The sequence below is a fragment of the Mobula hypostoma genome, chromosome 28 (genome assembly GCF_963921235.1).
Source record: "Mobula hypostoma chromosome 28, sMobHyp1.1, whole genome shotgun sequence".
NCBI classification, from domain to species: domain Eukaryota; kingdom Metazoa; phylum Chordata; class Chondrichthyes; order Myliobatiformes; family Myliobatidae; genus Mobula; species Mobula hypostoma.
The window spans coordinates 15887109-15907805 of NC_086124.1; the positions used below are offsets into that span (position 1 = coordinate 15887109).

The 20697-nt window shown below is 46.5% G+C and overlaps 4 protein-coding genes and 1 pseudogene across 4 annotated transcripts in view; 2 read left to right on the top strand and 3 right to left on the bottom strand.

Annotated features, from left to right (window-relative positions):
* LOC134338864 (histone H2A type 1-like) overlaps positions 1 to 20697 on the top strand; it is a 597857-nt pseudogene that overhangs the window by 267041 nt on the left and 310119 nt on the right.
* On the top strand, positions 1917 to 2243 carry LOC134339097 (histone H4). Its single transcript, XM_063035405.1, has one exon. The coding sequence runs from the start codon at positions 1917 to 1919 to the stop codon at positions 2226 to 2228; it is 312 nt and encodes a 103-aa protein (XP_062891475.1). The 3' UTR covers positions 2229 to 2243.
* Positions 3090 to 20697, bottom strand: part of LOC134339082 (histone H2A type 1-like) — a 318239-nt gene continuing 300631 nt past the window's right edge. Inside the window, exon 4 of the mRNA XM_063035392.1 lies at positions 3090 to 3494. Coding sequence (XP_062891462.1) covers positions 3114 to 3494 — 381 coding nt within the window. The 3' untranslated portion in view covers positions 3090 to 3113. The remainder of the gene's footprint in view (positions 3495 to 20697) is intronic.
* On the bottom strand, positions 5366 to 6221 carry LOC134339090 (histone H3). The gene has a single exon (XM_063035398.1). The coding sequence runs from the start codon at positions 6219 to 6221 to the stop codon at positions 5811 to 5813; it is 411 nt and encodes a 136-aa protein (XP_062891468.1). The 3' UTR covers positions 5366 to 5810.
* On the bottom strand, positions 7027 to 7892 carry LOC134339086 (histone H1-like). The gene has a single exon (XM_063035395.1). The coding sequence runs from the start codon at positions 7742 to 7744 to the stop codon at positions 7112 to 7114; it is 633 nt and encodes a 210-aa protein (XP_062891465.1). The 5' UTR covers positions 7745 to 7892; the 3' UTR covers positions 7027 to 7111.

Consider the following 20697-nt stretch of genomic DNA (forward strand, 5'->3'; position numbering starts at 1 on the left):
TAGAAAGAATTAAAGACTTTGGAGAGGATTCAAAATAGATTTAGACCATAAGAAAAGAAATAGGTCATTCAGTCCATCGATTTTGCTCTGTCAGTCCATCACAGCTGTATTATCCTTGTTAATCCCATTCTTCTGCCTTCTCCCTCTAATCTTTGACATCCTGACTAATCAAGAACCTATCATATTCCTTTTTGAATATACTCAATAACTTGGCCCTCCACAGCTCTCCGTGACTATGAATTCTACTGAATAACTACTCTCTGGTTAAAGAAATTCCCTCTCACCTCTGTTCTCAAGAGAAAGCTCTCTATTCTGTCATTGTGCCATTTGGTCCGAAACTCACCCACTACAGGAAACATCGTCACCACTTCTACAACATCTAGGCCTTTTAACATTCAATATGTGTCAAAAAGATCACCCCTCATTCTTCGAAACTTCAATGAGTTGAGGCCCAGAGCCATCAAATGCACAAAATACATTCACACTTTCATTCCTGGAATCATTCTTGTGAAACTCCTCTGGACCCTCTCGAAGGCCAGCACAACTCTTCTTAAATAAGCAGCCAAAAACTGCTAACAATACTCCAAGTGTGGTCTGACCAATGACTTATAAAAAAAAATCCTTACTTTATGTCCTTGCTGTTATGTTTTTGTCACATAAAAATTAATGCTAACATTGAATTTGCCGTCCTTACCATTGGCTCGACAGGCAAGTTTATCTTTACAGAATCCTGAACGAGTACTCCCAAGTCCCTTTGCACCTCTGATTTTTTTAATCTTCTCTCTTTTTGGTAAATAGTCTATGCTTTTATTCCTTCTACCAAAGTGCAGGACAACACATTTCTATGCACTATATTGCATCTGCAACTTCTTTGTCCATTCTCCAAATCTGTTAAGTCCTTCTGCAGACTCCCTGCTTCCTCAAAACATCATACCCCTCCAACTGTCTGTATCATCCATTAACGGCCAGAAAACCATCAATTCCATCAACCAAATAATTTACGTATAACATGAAAAGGAGTGGTATCAACACTGAAACTTGCAGCATACCACTAGTCACTGGCAGCTGACCAGAAAAGATTTCCTTTATTCCCAGTCTTTGCCTCCCGCTAGTCAGCCAATCTTCTATTCATTTTATACTTTTCCAGTAATACCATGGGCTTTTATCTTCTTAAGCAACCTCATTTTCAGCAACTTGTGCAAGGCTTTCTGAAAATCCAAATAACCAACATCTACTGACTTTCCTTTGTCTATTTTGCGTGTTATTTCCTCAACAACACGCAAAATAGGTCTCAGGGTACTTGCAGACCAATGATAAAACAGTCCGTAGAGTCAGTATGGTTTCCTCAAGGGAAAATCTTGCCTGAAAAATCTGTTGGAATCCTTTGAAGAAATAACAAGGATAGACAAAGGAGAATCAGTTGATGTTGGGCGCTTGGATTTTCGGAGGTGCCACACCTGAAACTGCTCAACAAGCTACGAGCCCAAGGTATTACAGGAGAGATTCTGACATGGACAAAGCAGTGGCTGCTTGGTAGAAAACAAAGAGTGGGAATAAAAAGGGAGCCTTTTCTGGATGGCTGCCGGTGAATAGTGGTGTTCTGAATATCAGCATTTAATTTTCAGAGAATTGAGCACAAAGCTGATGAGGTTTTGGGTCAGTTATCCCGGGGGTTGTGTGGTAATGTTACAGTTTGTGTTCCCTTGTGGCTAAACCGTTGAAAATTGGCGGTAGCGGATCAGGAAACTGAGAGGCCGGTCTCTGCTCTGGCCGTCCCTCTGACTCTGCCTCTGCCTCCACCCCTCCCCCCTCTCTCTCCCTTACTGCGCGTTTCTCGGGCAGGTCGGGGCGCTGTGTATAAAGGAGACAGCAGCGGTCGGTTCGTCACTTAGCAGCGTCTGTGGTGAAGCGGCAGTATGTCTGGCAGAGGAAAAGGAGGCAAAGGACTCGGCAAAGGAGGTGCTAAGCGGCACCGTAAAGTGCTTCGTGACAACATCCAGGGCATCACCAAGCCAGCCATCCGCCGTCTGGCTCGCCGTGGCGGCGTCAAGCGAATCTCCGGTCTAATCTACGAGGAGACCCGCGGTGTACTGAAAGTTTTCCTGGAGAATGTGATCCGCGACGCGGTCACGTACACGGAGCACGCCAAGCGCAAGACAGTCACTGCCATGGATGTGGTGTACGCGCTGAAACGCCAGGGCCGCACTCTCTATGGCTTCGGCGGTTGAGTAAGTCTCCGTTCCCCTGAACACAACACAAAGGCTCTTCTAAGAGCCACCCACCACCTCAAAGAGGGAGTATTAACCGGACCGGAAAGAGATGTCCTTCATTTATGAACCCAGCCGTGTGTTTTTCCGTAGTTTATTTAACACAGGGGGTGAGTGCTCTGCACGTTACGACCCGACTTGGGTCGGCTCCCCTGTACCACACTGTGCTGTTCAATGTAAAGTAGTGAGAATGATACTTAACATGGAACTCGCAAGTTTAGCAGTCTCCCGCAGAAAACTACCTCAACTCCGAAAGCGATACAGTAAACTACTCCGCACATCCAAACACGGTTTAAGATAATGAACATAGCAATTTTAAATAAGGTTGGGATAAATTCCATGTTTCTGCAAAATTAACTTGCTCAAAAACCATTCCCAGTGACAGCGAAATGTTCGGGTTATCCGCAATGGAAACTGTAGCCAATCATTTCGGACTGGCTGAAGTCCGACTTCCAGTCACACACATCGGTACCTAGGCACAGATGTTGCTCACCCCACTCCCCCGTCGTTCTGTAAGGGGAGGTGTTTGATTTCGATAGCGGACACGAAGCCAACCACACCGCCGGGGCCCTGTTATAGACGTGATCGGGGCGGACATTCAACTACAACAGTCGGCGGAGGACCCAGCTCCGACATTTCAGACTGTGCAACCACCGTTAACTTTGTGAGTTGCATTTCGCACTAGTAAGGAATTTCAAAGCACCCTGCCTGCTAATTAGTTCAACAATCTCATCCGAAACTGAGCTCTTTCCCCCATACTCAGGGTATCCGCAGAGCAGCCCTTTCACAGACACTGTGAGCGGCTCTGAAAAGAGCCTTTGGGTCACTGGGTCAAATTCTGTCTCTTCACTTGCTGGCTCCGCCGGTTTTCTTGGGCAACAGCACGGCCTGGATGTTGGGCAGCACCCCGCCCTGAGCGATGGTCACCCCTCCCAGCAGTTTGTTGAGCTCCTCGTCGTTGCGGACGGCCAGCTGCAGATGCCTGGGGATGATGCGGGTCTTTTTGTTGTCCCGGGCCGCGTTGCCGGCCAGCTCAAGGATTTCAGCCGTCAGATACTCGAGCACAGCAGCCAGATAGACCGGGGCTCCGGCACCCACCCGCTCAGCATAGTTACCCTTTCTCAAGAGCCTGTGAACACGGCCCACCGGGAACTGCAATCCTGCCCGGGACGAGCGAGATTTGGCTTTGGACCGAGCTTTACCACCGGTTTTTCCACGTCCAGTCATCTTAACAAGCCCAGCAATTCTTTCAAACAGTGATGAAATACTTCGGGCCCTCACCCTTCTTGTACCTTTTGGGGGAATGCAAGGGAACGATTATGATTGGTGCAACAATACTGATGTTATAGGAGTGAAAAAATCATCCAATCAGAGAGCTGTTTTATTCACCAATCAAGCAGCAACACAGCAGAAGCGCGGAAAATAATCACTTACTCTACCCAAATAAACTGAAATTTGAAACAGCCCGCCAAAATGCATCTATTAAACCTTAAATCAAATCATTTCAGGTCTGTTTGGCGGCGTATCTCCGCATTAACCCATTACTGAAGCCCGCCAGATCAAATATATTGTAAGAGTGTCTGCGCATTTCTTTCAACAGAAAAAAAACTCAAAACAAAAATCGATTCTCAGTGTCTGTTCCCTGTCGGTCATTGTGTGGGTCGGATCAGGTTATGAACGAATTGTTCTTCTGGAATGGCAACTGGAGTTAAGCCTACAGGTTGTGCAATGTAAAGGGGCACAAAGGAAGTCAAAGCCAACGTATAAACAGAGAGGTCATATAATGGAGCAAAGATTATTAGGTACAGTACTGCAGCTGTAATAATGTTTGTCTAACTTCCACCAAAACGTTTGGAGAACTGTTGGACAGATCCACCTTACGATAATGCAAAACAGAGAAGGAATCAGAACAGGCAACAATACAGTTCAGCTGTACTTCCTCTATCCACTGCAATGCAAGAAGGATTGCCACCATTTTAATAGTGTAAACCGGAAAATCATTAGATAACCTTTTTTCTAATTGACACCTGAAATTCTGGGTGTACATAGACTGCTTCACCAGTGTTATGAGATACACGGTCTTTAGAACCTTCTGGAAACAATGGAATCATATTGATAAAAGCACAGACAGAATCACCACTGCCTCTTCAGTCACACGCCGGACACATTTTGACAACCTCCCCGGAAGAGTCAAGTCTACCCTAGGTAAAGCAAATAGCTAGGGACGATTAATGGATAAAGCCACGTAATAGGATAGGCCCATGATATCTGCCTGTCCTTTTCTTTCCCACCCAAAACAGCAAATCTCGCGACCATGATATAGCAAAGAAATTTTCAATATATTCTGATTTGGATGATCATCCTCACGACCACTGAGGTGCAGTCAATAATTCATTGCCTTCTGCATTCTTCGCAAATACAATGACATCAGACCCATTTCCCCCGCAGAACAGAAACAGACTGAACAGCATCACAACACAGACATAAAGCCTGGACGTGAATAACATCCAGGCATTTCAAAGCTGAGGGAGCAGCAGACTCATATGCAACAACATAATTGAAGACTATTCTAACCAATGCATAATACAAAGTAATCACAGATACCCTATTCGCCCTCCAAACGTCTGAAGATCAAATTCCCATTTCTTCTGATGAGCGCAATAAGACAATCAGAGAGTCGCCTTACTCGCCAATGAACAGAGAGCAGCAAGAAAATCGACGAAAGTAACTGTCAGTTACCCGGATAACCTGAAATTTGAAAAGCCAGCCGAAAACAATATTTATCTACTGATTTAGGAATTGACTAATTACATCACATTTTTTTTAAAAGTAACAGCCCAAGTGTTATTTCACTCGCTGTTTTAGTATTGCACGACATTTAGCTTCCACTGTTTACATTCTCGTTCGGTCTGGCTACAAACGTCATCAGGTTTTGAACTTGTCTCTCTTGGCAAGCTGGGGTGTAAGGCGAGTTCGTAACGTGAAAAACAAGCTGTTCTGCGACAGAACCGGGATTCCAGCGTCTGCAGACTGTTGTGTCCCCGTGAATCTATCGTGGATTCGATTAGAACAAGAGCTGGAAAACTGCATTTACTACAACCAACATACATCAAAGTTGCTGGTGAACACTACAACCATTCTCCAAAATAGTAACAACCGCAAATACCTGGAAACGTTGCCCACAATAACCAGCTGCACACGGCAGGGATGTGGGACAGGGACACCCCAACGGCGAGGGTGAGGTTTTATCTCTGGTTTTCGCCCTGCCGTTAATCAGCGGCACAGAACTGATCGGCCTTGTTGGCGTTTCTGTGACAAACTGGGTAATCTTATTTCAGCTCTGAAATGGCTGGATGTTATTCACGTCCAGGCTTAACGTCTGTGTTTTTATGCTGTTACGACACATAGCACACACAATAAAAACTGGGGAATGGCAAGTCGTTAATACAAAAGGTTACTGAACAGAAACAGACAGCCCTTTCCATTGTCGGATTGGTGGCTCTTAAAAGAGCCTTTTTGTTGTACTTGGTACCGGGGCCGGACTCAGGCGCGCTCGCCGCGGATGCGGCGGGCCAACTGTATGTCTTTGGGCATGATGGTGACTCGTTTGGCGTGGATGGCGCACAGGTTGGTGTCCTCAAAGAGTCCAACCAGGTAAGCTTCGCTGGCCTCCTGCAGAGCCATGACGGCCGAGCTCTGGAAGCGCAGGTCGGTCTTGAAGTCCTGAGCGATTTCTCGCACTAGACGCTGGAAGGGCAGTTTGCGGATGAGCAGCTCGGTGGATTTCTGGTAGCGCCGGATCTCCCTCAGAGCCACAGTGCCGGGCCGGTAGCGATGAGGCTTCTTCACTCCGCCCGTGGCTGGAGCGCTCTTCCGCGCCGCTTTGGTGGCCAGCTGTTTGCGGGGAGCTTTGCCACCAGTCGACTTGCGCGCTGTTTGCTTGGTACGGGCCATTCTCCTTCAGCAGTCCGAATGCAAGCTCAAATACCAGGATGAGACGATCGGAGCAGGCCCGGGAACCGGATTTTAAAGAGTTGATGAAGGACCACCCCAGTCTCACTGATTGGTTGCAAGGGAGATAGCCATTGCAGCATCTGAGCGTTGCGATTGGCTGTTTTTCCATCACCAGCTTGAAGCTGGCCGCTGGAGGGGTTGGGGAGAGGTGGTGCGGACTATTACCTCTGACCAAATATGGAAATTGGAGACGGAGTCAGAATTCAGCCAGTCTGACTCCAGTGATTGGATGCCGGCTCAATTTCAAATCGCCCGCCAATTCCAAGGGTCAAAGGTTTTCTTACAATAAATAGAATCATGAATTCTCAAATTCCACCTTCAACTAAATCGCCGATTTTCTTTCCTCAATTCGCTGAATCTGAATGTTTACATTTTTACTGAACAGGTGAGTGAATTCACTCCTGCCGGAAACGGGAGGACAAAATTCGATCGATTTTGCTTTACTGTATTTACGAAATGGTTCTGCGGGAAAACAGCCGCAAGAGGTTTTCAAAAGGACCACAGGAACCAACACTAAAATGAAATGTTGCTCAATATATCTACAAAGACATTCAATACAACCACATAATTAAGTTCCTCATCTTTTCCCGCTCCAAATCGCTGTTCAAAGGCAAACCGACGGCCGCTGTTTCCTTTTATAACATCACCCTGACCTGCCCGAGACAGACGAAGAAGGAAGTAGAGGGACAGCATCAAAGTAATAGAGCGGAGAGACCTCTGTCTTCCAGCTCCCTCCCAACGTTACTACAAATGTAAATGTTCTAACTCTTTCGTGGGAGATGTGAGTGGCTCTTAAAAGAGCCGTTGGTTTCAGGTCTTGCGCTTTCAGTTTACTTTTTGGCAGCCGCCTTCTTGGTTTTCACCGATTTCGCCTTCGACTTGGGTTTTGCCGACTTCTTGGGCGCTTTCGCCTTCGGAGCTGCGATCTTCTTGGGGCTCTTGGTCTTCTGCGCAGCCTTCTTGGCCGCTGGTTTCTTAGCTGCCGCTTTTTTAGCCGTCTGTTTCTTAACACTTTGTTTCTTGGCGGGAGATTTCTTAGCTGTTTTCTTGGCCGCAGTTTTCTTGATCGCTGGCTTCTTGATCTGAGATGTTTTGGCCGCTGGTTTCTTCACTTTTTTCACGACATTGGCATTACTTCCTTTTTTAGCGGCCTTCAAGGAGCCGGAGGCACCTGCGCCCTTGGTGTGAATCAGGGAGCCGCTTTCCAATTTCCTTTTAATGACCATCTTGATCTGACTTTTGAGCTTTTCCACATCGACGCCGTTGGCGGCCAACCCCTTCTTTATCGCGACTATGGACACCCCTCGGGGACTGCGGCAATCCGCCACAATCTTGTCGATCTGTTCGCCCAGTTTGGGACCGGCTGGCTTGGTCCGGGCGGCCGCGTTCTTTTTCTTGGGAGCCTTGGTTGCAGCGACGGGAGCCGGTGGAGGAGCGACTTCAGCGGCTGCGGTCTCGGTCATGTCGGCGACTCTGTACAAGCTCTCTCAAAACTCAGAACTGAGTGAGAAATGAAGACAGAGGCGGCGGTGCAGAGCAATTTAAAGGCAGTGGACGTACGGGGCGGAGTCATCCTGCTGTCAGCTCCCGGCCGCTCCGTCTCTCTGTGTTTCTTTCTCCTCAAAAACTCCCCTATACCAATTAAAATAAGGCACCTCCATCACCCAGTCCGCTCTCTGTCTGTGTCCGAGGCCGGATTCTTTGCTGTAAATCAAGTTTGGTCCGAATCAAAGGGAACAGTTTTCATATAAATCCGTTTAACTGCTGCTCAGACTTCGTTCTCTCCCGCGATCGCCGGCATGTTCGCCGTTTTCCGACTGAAATATTGAAACCAACTAAAAATATGCGGCAATTCCCACTTCAGGACTGAGCTGGGGAACTGGGCCATCTAGCGACAGGGAAATCTTTTTATTTTCCACAGGAGGGACGGCGAAATGCGGCGACGTGATCGGACTCACAAACACAGCCGCATCGCATTCAAAGAGTGACTGGTTTATCTGTTCTGTACCTTGCAATATTTAATTTACGCACTTTATTTATTTACTTATGTGTAATCCCTCTGTAAATTTCATCCTCTGCACTCTTGTTCGGAGCAACGTTGTCTTGTTTGCTGGTATTTATGAATATTGTAAAATGGCAATAAACTTGACAGTGACACCAGACTACGCCGTCGAGCCCTTTAACTCTCTCTTTGACACACCGTTCATATCAGCATAGTCACCGCACAAACTATGGGCCCGGTGCACATTTCACATCACAGGTTTTCCTCTCCGCTCGCCTGTTATTTGTAGATTCCCAGCTCAGTAACATCTCAGCCGGTGGCAGAGCATTCCTAAGATTCACTACTCTCTAGCTACAAAAATTCCTCCTAGTCTCTGTTCAATGTCGAGTATGTGCCGTCTAATTCTGCATACCCCCAACATAAGAAACATCCTCTCCACATCCACCCTATCAATTCCTTTCAATGAGACACCCCGAACCCACCCCCACCCCCCGCATTCTTCTATCTTACAGTGAGTACAGGCCCAAAGTCGCCAAACGCTCCGTGTATGTTAACCCCTTCATTTCCGGAATCATCCCCGTGAACCTCCTCTGGCAACACATCCTTTCAAAGATATCGGGCCCAAATCTGTTGACAATTAAGTGCGGCCTTAGTAGTGTCTTATAAAGGCTCAGCAATATCTTCTTGTGTTTTTTTTTCTACTCCCCTTGACATAAATGCCAACATTGCATTTGTCTTCTTTACCACAGACTAAACCTGTAAATTAACCATCTGGGAGTCTTGTACGAGGAATCCCCAGTCCCTCTGAACCTCTGATGTTTGAACCTTCTCCCAACTTAGATATTAGTCTGCACTATAAGAACATAAGAAATAGGAGCAGGAGTAGGCCATGAATACATTCATCGCTGATCTGACCATGGACTCCTCTCCACCTACCTGCCTTTATCTCATAACCTTTGATTCCCCTACTATGCAACAAATGTTCCTTCTATTGTTCCTTTTACCAAAATTCAGTATCATACATTTCCCAACACTATATTCCATCTGACATATCTTTGCCCATTCTCCAATATGTCTAAATCCTGCTGCAATTGCATTGCTTCCTCAGCACTACCTGCCCCTCCACCTATCTCTGTATCTTCTGCAAACTTTCCAACAAAGCCATTATCCAACTCATTGACAAGCAATGTGAAAAGTAGCAGTCCCGATGCTGGTCCCTAAGCAACACCACTAAACATTGGCATCCAACCAGAAAAAAATCTCTTTTATTACTACTCTGTCTCCTGCTTGTCAGCCATTTCTCCATCCAAGCCAGTATCTTTCCAGTAATATCATAGGATTTTATCTCATTAAGGAGCATCATGTGTGGCACTTATCAAATGCCTTCTGAAAATCCAGGTAAATGACATCCACTGCCCCTCCTTTATCCATCCTGCTTGTTACTTCCTTGAAGAAATTGAACAGATTTGTCAGGCAAGATTCCCCTTGATGAAACCATGCTGACTTTGACTTATTTTATCATTAGTCTCCAAGTTCCCGAAAACCTCATCCTTAATAATGGACTCCAACACTTTCCAAACCACTGAGTGGATGAGAGAGGACCAGAGGAAAAAAAGATGGATGGAGGTGATACATAGGTGAGAAGAGGTAAGAGGCCAGAGTGAGGAATAGAAGATTAGATTATGGGAACACTCAGTCCTCTTTTATTGTCATTTAGAAATGCATACATGTATGCCACAGCAAACAGCTGAGGCCAGTTCATTGGCTACATTTAAGAGGGAGTTAGATAAGGCCCTCGTGGCTAAAGGGATCAGGGGGCATGGAGAGAAGACAGGTATAGGGTTCTGAGTTGGATGATCTGCCATGATCATACTGAATGGCAGTGCAGGCTCGAAGGGCCGAATGGCCTACTTCTGCACCTATTTTCTATGTTTCTATGATACGATGTTTCTCCGGAGTGATATCACAGAAAACAGGACAAACCAAAGACTAACACTGAGAGAACCACATAATTATAACATATAGTTACAGCAGTGCAAAACAATACCATAATTTGATGAAGAACAAACCATGGGCACGGTAAACAAAGTCTCAAAAGTCCCAGAGTCGATCGACTCCCGAGTCCCCGCTAGCGGCGGCAAAAGGAAGAAACTCCGTCATAAACCTCCAGACACCGTCAACTTGCCGATGCCTTGGAAGCAGCCGACCACAGCCGACACTGAGTCCGTCTGTCGGAAAACTTCGAGCTTCTGACCAGCCTCTCCAATACAGCTTCCCGAGCGCCATCGTCTGCTGGGTGCCTTTGACCTCGCCCCAGCCGCTGAAACACACAAAGCTGAGGATTTCGGGGCCTTCTGCTCCGGAGATTCCGGTTACCATACAGTAGCAGCAGCAGCAAAGCGGGCATTTCAGAAGTTTTCCAGATGTTCCTCCATACTCTCAAGTCTGTCTCCATCAAATCAGGATTGTGCACGGTCCCCTACTTGACAGATTTCAGACATCACCACCGAAGTGGCCACGTGCGCTGCCATCACGCCGCCATTTTCTCCTCCTCCTGTAAGAGGGGAGATGGAGGGATTTTTTTTTTACCAGAAGGGGCAATTGGGATTCATGCCATCAGTTTATGAGACTCGTCAGACAGAATATGTTGCTCATCCACCCTGAGGGTAGCCTCATTGTGGTACAAGAGGAGGCCAGGGAACTGACATGTTGGAATGGGAATTGGAATCATAATTGAAATCTTGGGCCAGTTTGCTGCTGTAACATCACTCCACTAGTTGGCATATCTCACTCCTGTATGCCCTCTCATCACCACCTGAGATTCTACCAATAACGGTTGTATCATCAGCAAATTTATAGATGGTATTTGAGCTATGTCTAGTCACATACTCATGGGTATAGAGAGAGTAGAGCAGTGGGTTAAGCACACACCCCTGACGTACGCCAGTGTTGGTCGTCAGCGAGGAGGAGATGTTATCACCAATTCGCACAGATTCTGATCTTCCAGTTAGGAAGTCCAGGATCCAATTGCAGAGGGAGGTACAGAGGTCCAGGTTCTGCAACTTCTTCATCTGGATTGTGCGAATGATGGTATTAAATGCTGAGCTATACTCGTTTACAGCATCCTGACATACCTGTAGTTGTTTGTGTTGTCCAGGTGGTCTAAAGCAGTGTGAAGAGCTATTGAGATTGCATCTGCCATTGACCTATTGTGGTGATAGGCAAATTGCAATGGGTCCAGGTCCTTGCTGAGGCAGGAGTTCAGTCTAGTCATGACCATCCTTTCAAAGCATTTCATCACTGTAGATATGAGTGCTACCGGGCGACAGTCATTAAGGCAGCTCACATTGTGCTTCTTTTGCACTGGTATAATTGTAGCCTTTTTGAAGCAAGTGGGAACTTCCACCAATAGCAGTCAGAGGTTGAAAATGTCCTTGAATGCTCCCGCCAGTTGGTTGGCACAAGTTTTCAGAGCCTCACCAGGTACTCCATTGAGACCTTCAGCCTTGCGAAGGATCACTCTCGTTAAAGACAGCCTAACATCAGCCTCTGAGACAGGAATCACAGGGTCATCAGGTGCAGCGGGATCTTCACATTTGTAGTTATTTTCTCCCTTTCAAAGTGGGTATAGAAGGCACTGAGTTCTAACTCTCTCTAGCTTTCAATACCTGTACCATGGGTAACATAGCTTGTCTATTTATCCAATCTATTCCACATATCATTCTCCATACCTCTCATGTCACCTGTCTCCTTCACGACAGCAAAGTCAAACCAAGTTTCATTACATCACGTCTGTAGTGTGACGCCAAGAACTGCACACAATATTCCAAATGCGGCCGAACCAACTCATTATACATCTAAAACATGATGTCACAACACTTGTACTCAATTCTTTGGCTGATGAAAGCAGGCAGACCATACACCTTCTTCACAAGCCTGTCTGCCTGTGATGCTACTTTCAGGGACTGTGTAACAACACCTGAGGCATCTGCAAAGGTACTTCAATGGACAAGGCACAGAGTGATATGGAATAAATGCAGGCAAGTGGGATAAGTATAGGTGAGCATGACAGTCAACACAGATGTGATGGGCTAAAGGGCCTGTTTCTGTGCTGTACAACTCTATGACTCCATGATACCCAACCGTTGCCTGCAGGGACTCTGGCTGCCTTGGACCTCAGCTCTGAGTTTGTCTCACTGAACCCCATGTCCTCTGAGATGATACAGGCAGCCTTATACTGTAATTGACCTGTCAGTTCTCTCCCTTAGTTTCCATCTGAACCTTTCCTATTGATTGTTGTACCTATCTCAGTGCCTTTTAAATATTGTAATTGTACCCACTTCTACCACTTCCTCTTGCAGCTGGTTCCAGCTACCCACCACCTTCTGTGTAAAAATGTTTCCCCCATGTTCCCTCTCTACTTAAATCTCTGCCCTCCAGTTTTAGATTCCCCACACCTGGAAAAATATTACTCACATCATCTATTTACTTATATCTGTTTCTGTAAGTGATTCTATACACTTACAGACTCACTTTGAAGGTCTCTACAAATCTGATAACCAGATTGATTGATTTGCAGAGTTTCTTTTGCACATGGGCTCTCTGTCAATCTTTGTTTGTGTGTAGTTCTTCATTGCTTCTATTGTATTTCTTTGTTCTATTAGGAATGTCTGCAAGAAAACTGCAGCTGAGTATATGATGACATTCATACTTTGATAATAAGTTTACCTTGAACTTTTGAACTGAGGATTGGGAGATTGTTGACGGAGTAAAGGACTATCAAAGAACAGAGTCTGATATGGATCAGGTAGGAATGGAAGGAGCAAGCTTGGCTTAACTGTGGACATGGGAATATAGATATAGATGATAGACAGGAGAGCATGTCATACAAACTGGCATCAAAGTTAGCACAATATCAGGGGCCAATCACAAAACAAGAGAAAATCTGCAGATACTGGAAATCCAAGGAACACACACAAAATGTTGGAGGAACTTAGCAGGCCAGGCAGCACCTATGAAAAAAGAGTACAGTCAATGAAGTGTCGGAGGACCGCCGAGATCACGGCGGGGAGCAGTGAGGAAGGGTTTCACTGACCTTCCTTGTCCATTCATTCCAGCCCACTGATATCCCTCCTGGCACTTATCCTTGCAAGCAAAAAAAGTGCTACACCTCCACCCTCACTGCTACTCAGGGCCCTAAACAGTACTTACACGTGAGGGGACACTTCACCTGTGAGTCTGTGGGGGTCATAGACTGTGTCCAGCGCTCCCAGTGTGACCTCCTGTATATCGATGAGACCCGACATAGATTGAGCAACAGTTACGCCAAGCACCTATGCTGCATCCGCCAGAAGAGGCAGGATCTCCCGGTGGCTACCCATTTTAATTCCGCTTCCCATTCAGATATATCAATCCATGGCCTCCTCAACTGTTGTGATAAGGCCACACTCAGGTTGAAGGAACAACGCCTTATATTCCATCTGGGTAGCCTCCAACCTGATGGCATGAACATCGATTTCTTGAACTTCCAGTAATGCCACCTCCCCTTCACCATCCCCCATCCCCTTTTCCCTCTGTCACTTTATCTCCTTACCTGCCCGTCACCTCTCTGGTGCTCCTCCCGCCTTTTCTTTCTTCCATGGCCTTCTGTCCTCTTCTATCAGATCCCCCCTCTCCAGCCCAGCATCTCTTTCACCAATCAACTTCCCCGTTCTTTACTTTATCCTTCCCCGTTCAGTTTTCACCGATCAGCTTGTGTTTCTCTTTCCATGCCTCCCACCTTTTAAATCGACTCCTCATCTTTTCTTTCTCCAGTCCTGCCAAAGGGCCTCAGCCTGAAACGTTGACTGTTTACTTTTTTTCATAGATACTGCCTGGCCTGCTGAGTTCCTCCAGCACTTTGTGTGTGTTGCTTCAATATCAGAGGCTGAATGGCCTGTACTCCTCTATGTCTGTTCTGTATTCCAAGAGCTCAAGAAGGGAATGTGAAATATCATAAGGAAGATTAAGAAAAATTCTAATAGTATTTTATACATATGTTTAAAAGAAGATTGTTTCTCTAGAGAACGTATACCTCTCAAGGATAAATGATGGAATTTCTGTATGAAGCCAGAGGATGTGGGTGAGATTATAAATGAGTACTTTCCATCTTTGTAACAGCAGACAGAATTGAATGCAGTCAAGTGTGAAGTGTTGTACTTCGGGAGGACGGACCAGGGTAGGACTTACACAGTGAATGGTATAGCACTGAGGAGTGTGACGGAACAGAGTGATCTGGGAATACAGATGCATAATTCCTTTAAAGTGGCACCACAGGTAAAGAGGGTTGTAAGGAGAGCTTCTGGTAGATTGGTCTTTATAAATTAAATGGTTGAGTGCAGGAGTTGGGATGTTATGTTGAAGTTTGTAAGACATTGGTGAGGCTAAATTAGCCGTTCTAATCACCTATCTACAGGAAAGATATCAATAAGATTGAAAGAGTACAGAGAAAAAGTGCAAGGATGTTGCAAGGATGTGAGGACCTGAGTTATAGGGAAAGGTTGAACAGGTTAGGACTTTAGAGTGTAGGAGAATGAGGGGAGATTTGACGGAATATACAAATTTATGAGGGGTATCGATAGGGTGAATGAATGCAGGCATTGTATTGTATTGTGACAAATGTGTTTGATCTTACAGCTATTGCAGGGACATGGTGACAGGCTGTCTGGGACTGAGAACTCAGTATTTCAGCATATTCAGTGTTCCACAGCTATGCCATGGACGGTCCTCAGCCCAGTTGCAAAAGGAGCATTGGACAAGGGGCTAGTAACCTCATCTTGTAAAAGCCCACAGCTACAGAAGCTCCAAGGACCTCAACCCTGGAAGAGAACGGATCCTCCACAAAGATGGCTTCACCTGAGTACCATGATAGACTGACTCAGGACAGAGGACTCTGGTGAGCTATTGTCAGTGGACTCTGTCACAGTAGGGGTGATGGCCTCAACTACCTTACAATGTTCCACGCGGATTGGGACGGGGAAAGGAGGAGGGTGGCCTTGTTCATCATGTCGTGGTGAGGAGTTATATCAGGACAATGAACAGCCAGAGCCTCTGCACCCTTAGGTGTTACCTCTTTATGGGGTAAAACTAATTGGGCTGCAAGGTAGAGTGGAAGAGGAATTTGTGGAGTGGTCAGGGACTCTTTCTTATAGCAGTCTGTTACAGAACCTAACCAGGAACAGGTCTCTTTAGTTGTAGCCTGCACAATGAGTTGAGATTAAATAACAAATCATCTGTGAAGGATCATTGGCGGAAAATTCCACCAGTACCCCCCCGCCACCCCAACGTGACACAGTTTAGACCATAAGACCGTAAGATATCGGAGGAGAATTAGGCCACTTGACTCATCGAGTCTGCTCTGCCATTTCATCATGGCTGATCCAATTTTCCTCAGTCTCAATCTCCTGCCTTCTCCCCATATTGCTTCATGCCCTGCTCCATCAAGAATCGAGAAACCTTTGCCTTAAATAAAAATAAAGACTTAGCCACCACAGCTGCCTGTGGCAAAGAATTCCACCATAGGAAACATCCTCTCCACATCCAGTCTATCAAGGCCTTTCACCATTTGATTGGTTACAATGGGGTCACCCCTCATTCTTTTAAATTCCAGTGAATACAGGGCAAGAGTCATCAAACGCCCTTCATATGACAAGCCATTCAATACTCAAATCATTTTTGTGTACCTCCTTTGATGGTGAACACATGTCCAGAAGCAATGTCGTCAACCTAAATAAGGCCAATTTCACAGATGTGAGGGTGTTGATGTCTGGAGTGGGTGTGGTAAATAGGCTCAGGGATCAGATCAGTAGATGAAGTAACAGATGAAGCAGACATTGGCTGCAATTAGACAGAGGGATCCAGGAGAAAGTTGAACATCTGTGGTCGACAAACAAGGTCAAGGGAAATATTAAATCAAAAACTAAAGCACAGAGGGTGACAAGGGCTAGAGGTAGACCAGCAGACTGAGAATCCATCAGGAACCAGCGGCGAGAGACTCAAAAGCTAAAACTAACAGGGAAATTGCAATAAATTAAATTCCGTACTGTCAATAGTGTTCATATCAGAAACATGACAAACATCCCAAAAATAATATTTGGTTGACATTTCAACACTGCAATAGTCACCATCACGAGAGAGAAAAATAAGTAGAAACACGAGGAATTCTGATGATGCTGGAAATTCAAGCAACACACATCAAAGTTGCTGGTGAACGCAGTAGGCCAGGCAGCATCTCCAGGAAAAGGTACAGTCGACGTTTTGGGCTGAGACCCTTCGTCAGGACTAACTGAAAGACGAGCTAGTAAAAGATTTGAAAGTGGGAGGGGGAGGGGGAGATCCAAAATGATAGGAGAAGACGGGAGGGGGAGGGATGGAGCCAAGAGCTGGACAGTTCATTGGCAAAAGGGATATGACAGGATCATACGACAGGAGGCCCAGGGAGAAAGACAAGGGGGGGGGGACCCAGAGGATGGGCAAGGGATATAGTGAGAGGGACAGAGGGAGAAAAAGGAGAGAGAGAAAGAATGTGTGTATATACATAAATAATGGATGGGGTACGAGGGGGAGGTGGGGCATTAGCGGAAGTTTGAGAAGTCAATGTTCATGCCATCAGGTTGGAGGCTACCCAGACGGAATATAAGGTGTTGTTTCTCCAACCTGAGTGTAGCTTCATCTTTACAGTAGAGGAGGCCGTGGATAGACATATCAGAATAGGAATGGGACGTGGAATTAAAATGTGTGGCCACTGGGAGATCTTGCTTTCTCTGGCGAACCGAGCATAGGTGTTCAGTGAAGCGATCTCCCAGTCTGCGTCGTGTCTCGCCAATATATTGAAGGCCACATTGGGAGCACCGGACACAGTATGTCACCCCAGCCGACTCACAGGTGAAGTGTCGCCTCACCTGGAAGGACTGTTTGGGGCCCTGAATGGTGGTGAGGGAGGAAGTGTAAGGGCATGTGTAGCACTTGTCCTGCTTACAAAGATAAGTGCCAGGAGGGAGATCGGTGGGGAGGGATGGGGGGGGCGTGAATGGACAAGTGAGACACGTAGGGAGCGATCCCTGCAGAAAGCAGAGATGGGGCGGGGAGGGAAAGATGTGTTTAGTGGTGGGATCCCGTTGGAGGTGGTGGAAGTTACGGAGAATAATATGTTGGACCCGGAGGCTGGTGGGGTGATAGGTGAGGACAAGGAGAACCTTATTCCTAGTCAGATGGCGGGAGGATGGAGTGAAAGCAGATGTGTGTGAAATGGTGGAGATGCGTTTGAGAGCAGAGTTTATGGTGGAGAAAGGGAAGCTCCTTTCTTTAAAAAAGGAGGACATCTCCCTCGTCCTGGAAGGAAAAGCCTCATCCTGAAAGCAGATGCGGCGGAGATGGAGGAATTGCGAGAAGGGGATGACATTTTTGTAAGAGACAGGGTGAGAAGAGGAATAGTCCAGATAGCTGTGAGAGTCAGTAGGCTTATAGTAGACATCAGTAGATAAGCTGACTACAGAGACAGAGACAGAAAGATCTAGAAACTGGAGGGAGGTGTCGGAAATGGACCAGGTAAACTTGAGGGCAGGGTGAAAGTTGGGGGTAAAGTTAATGAAGTCAACAAGCTCAGCATGCGTGCAGGAAGCAGCGCCAATGCAGTCATCGATGTAGCAAAGGAAAAGTGGGGGACAGATACCAGAATAGGCACGGAACATAGATTGTTCCACAAAGCCAACAAAAAGGCAGGCATAGCTAGGACCCATACGGGTGCCCATAGCTACACCTTTAGCTTGGAGGAAGTGGGAGGAGCCAAAGGAGAAATTATTAAGAGTAAGGACTAATTCCGCTAGACGGAGCAGAGTGGTGGTAGAGGGGAACTGGTTAGGTCTGCAATTCAAAAAGAAGCGGAGAGCTTTGAGACCTTCCTGATGGGGAATGGAAGTATACAGTATAGGGACTAGACATCCATGGTAAAAATAAAGCGGTGGGGGCCGGGGAACTTAAAATCATCGAAAAGTTTAAGAGCATGAGAAGTGTCACGAACATAGGTAGGAAGGGATTGAACAAGGGGAGATAAAACGGTGTCGAGGTATGCAGAAATGAGTTCCGTGGGGCAGGAGCAAGCTGAGACAATAGGTCTGCCAGGACAGGCAGGTTTGCGGATCTTGGGTAGGAGGTAGAAACGGGAAGTGCGGGGTGTGGGAACTATAAGGTTGGTAGCAGTGGATGGGAGATCCCTTGAGCGGATAAAGTCGGTGATGGTGTGGGAGACAATGGCCTGGTACTCCTTAGTGGGGTCATGATCGAGGGGTAAATAAGAGGAGGTATCCGCGAGTTGTTGCTGTGCGTCGGCAAGGTAGAGGTCAGTAGGCCAGACTACAAAAGCACCCCCCTTATCAGCGGGTTTTATACTAAGGTTAGGATTAGTGCGGAGGGAGTGGAGAGCAGAGCGATCGGAACTCCCAATGTGGCCTTCTATGTATTGGCGAGACCCAACGCAGACTGGGAGATCGTTTTGCTGAACACCTACGCTCTGCCTGCCAGAGAAAGCAGGATCACCCAGTGGCCACACATTTTAATTCCACATCCCATTCCCATTCTGACATGTCTATCCATGGCCTCCTCTACTGTAAAGATGAAGCCACACTCAGGTTGGAGGAACAACACCTTACATTCCGACTGGGTAGCCTCCAACCTGATGGCATGAACATTGACTTCTCTAACTTCCGCTAATGCCCCACCCCCCCCTCGTACCCCATCCGTTATTTATTTATATACACACATTCTTTCTCTCACTCTCCTTTTTCTCCCTCTGTCCCTCTGACTATACCCCTTGCCCATCCTCTGGGTTCCCCCCACCTTTCTTTCTCCCTGGGCCTCCTGTCCCATGATCGTCTTATATCCCTTTTGCCACCCACCTGTCCAGCTCTTGGCTCCATCCCTCCCCCTCCTGTCTCCTCCTTTCATTTTGGATCTCCCCCTCCCCCTCCCACTTTCAAATCTCTTACTAGCTCTTCCTTCAGTTTGTCCTGACGAAGGGTCTCGGCCCGAAACGTCGACTGTACCTCTTCCTAGAGATGCTGCCTGGCCTGCTGCGTTCACCAGCAACTTTGATGTGTGTGGCTTGAATTTCCAGCATCTGCAGAATTCCTCATGTTTGCGTTCGGAAGGAGTAAGGGAGTAGTGGGTCTAAAAGCAAAACGTCACCAGGTCCCAACGAGCTGCACTCGATAATTTTACAGGAAATGCTTGGAGAGAAGGTGGAGATATAAGTTGATTTTTTTTCAAAACTCACTGTGTTCTAGGAAGGCCCCGGTGTCTCAAATGCGTCTCCATTGTTCGAGACAAATTCATCCCCACTCCGGACCGTTGCCACGGAAACGACGTCAGTGAAGGATCACCATCTATGACGTCAGCGCGCTCCCGGTAAGGAAAAGTCCGCCTTATCACGTGACTGTGAGGCAGTAGCCCGTGAGGTAGGAAAGAGGGAGCTGTCAATCAGAGTAGCCGCTGGGAACCTTATGAAAATCGTAAATAGCTCACTGAACTCTTCATGAAAACAAAGGGCGTCGCTGAAAAACATTTGTCAAAGTAAATTTACTATCAAACTATGTATATGTCACCATATACGACCTTGAGATCCTTTCTTTGCAGGCAAGTGCAGGAAAATAAATGCAATAGAATTATGAAATCTAGAAATGACACGGATTGACAAACAACCAACGTGCAAATAATAAAAAAAAATACTGAGAGCATGAGTTGTTGAGAACTTGAAAGTGAGTCCGCATATTGTGGAATCATTTCATTGAAGTTTTCTGTGTTTCAAAAGCATGATTGGAAGGAGGCTCCTGTATCTCCTTCCTGATGGCAGCAGCGAAAGGAGAACACGGCATAGATCACGGACGTCCTTGATGATGGATGCTGCTTTCTTATGGCAGAACTCCTTGTAACTGTTTTCAATGATGGGGAGAGCTTTGCCTGGGATGAACTTGGCTGTATCCATCACTTTTTAGAGACCTCCATTCCAGGACATTGGTGTTTCCAGACCAGGCTATCATCCAACCAGACCAGGCTGTCATCCAGCCACTGTGAATCTGTATAAGTAGTCAAAGGTTTAGATGACATGCTGATTATCCTCCAAGATAGCTTGCTGATGCTACTTGGGAGAGTTTTGTACAGAAGTGGGAACCAAAGCACCAGGTCAGCAAGGGAAGGATCAGAACAGAAGGTCGATGTTAGGGAAAGAATTGAAAGGCAAAATCAAAATAACAGGTATGATGGGTCAGATAGGTTGAAGACTGTGTATTTTAACAGTAGAAGTATTGTAGTTAAGGGTGATGCACTTAGTGTCACGTTCCGGTCCGTGAACTCTGCGTTCCAGTTCACGGTCTGGTCCATTGA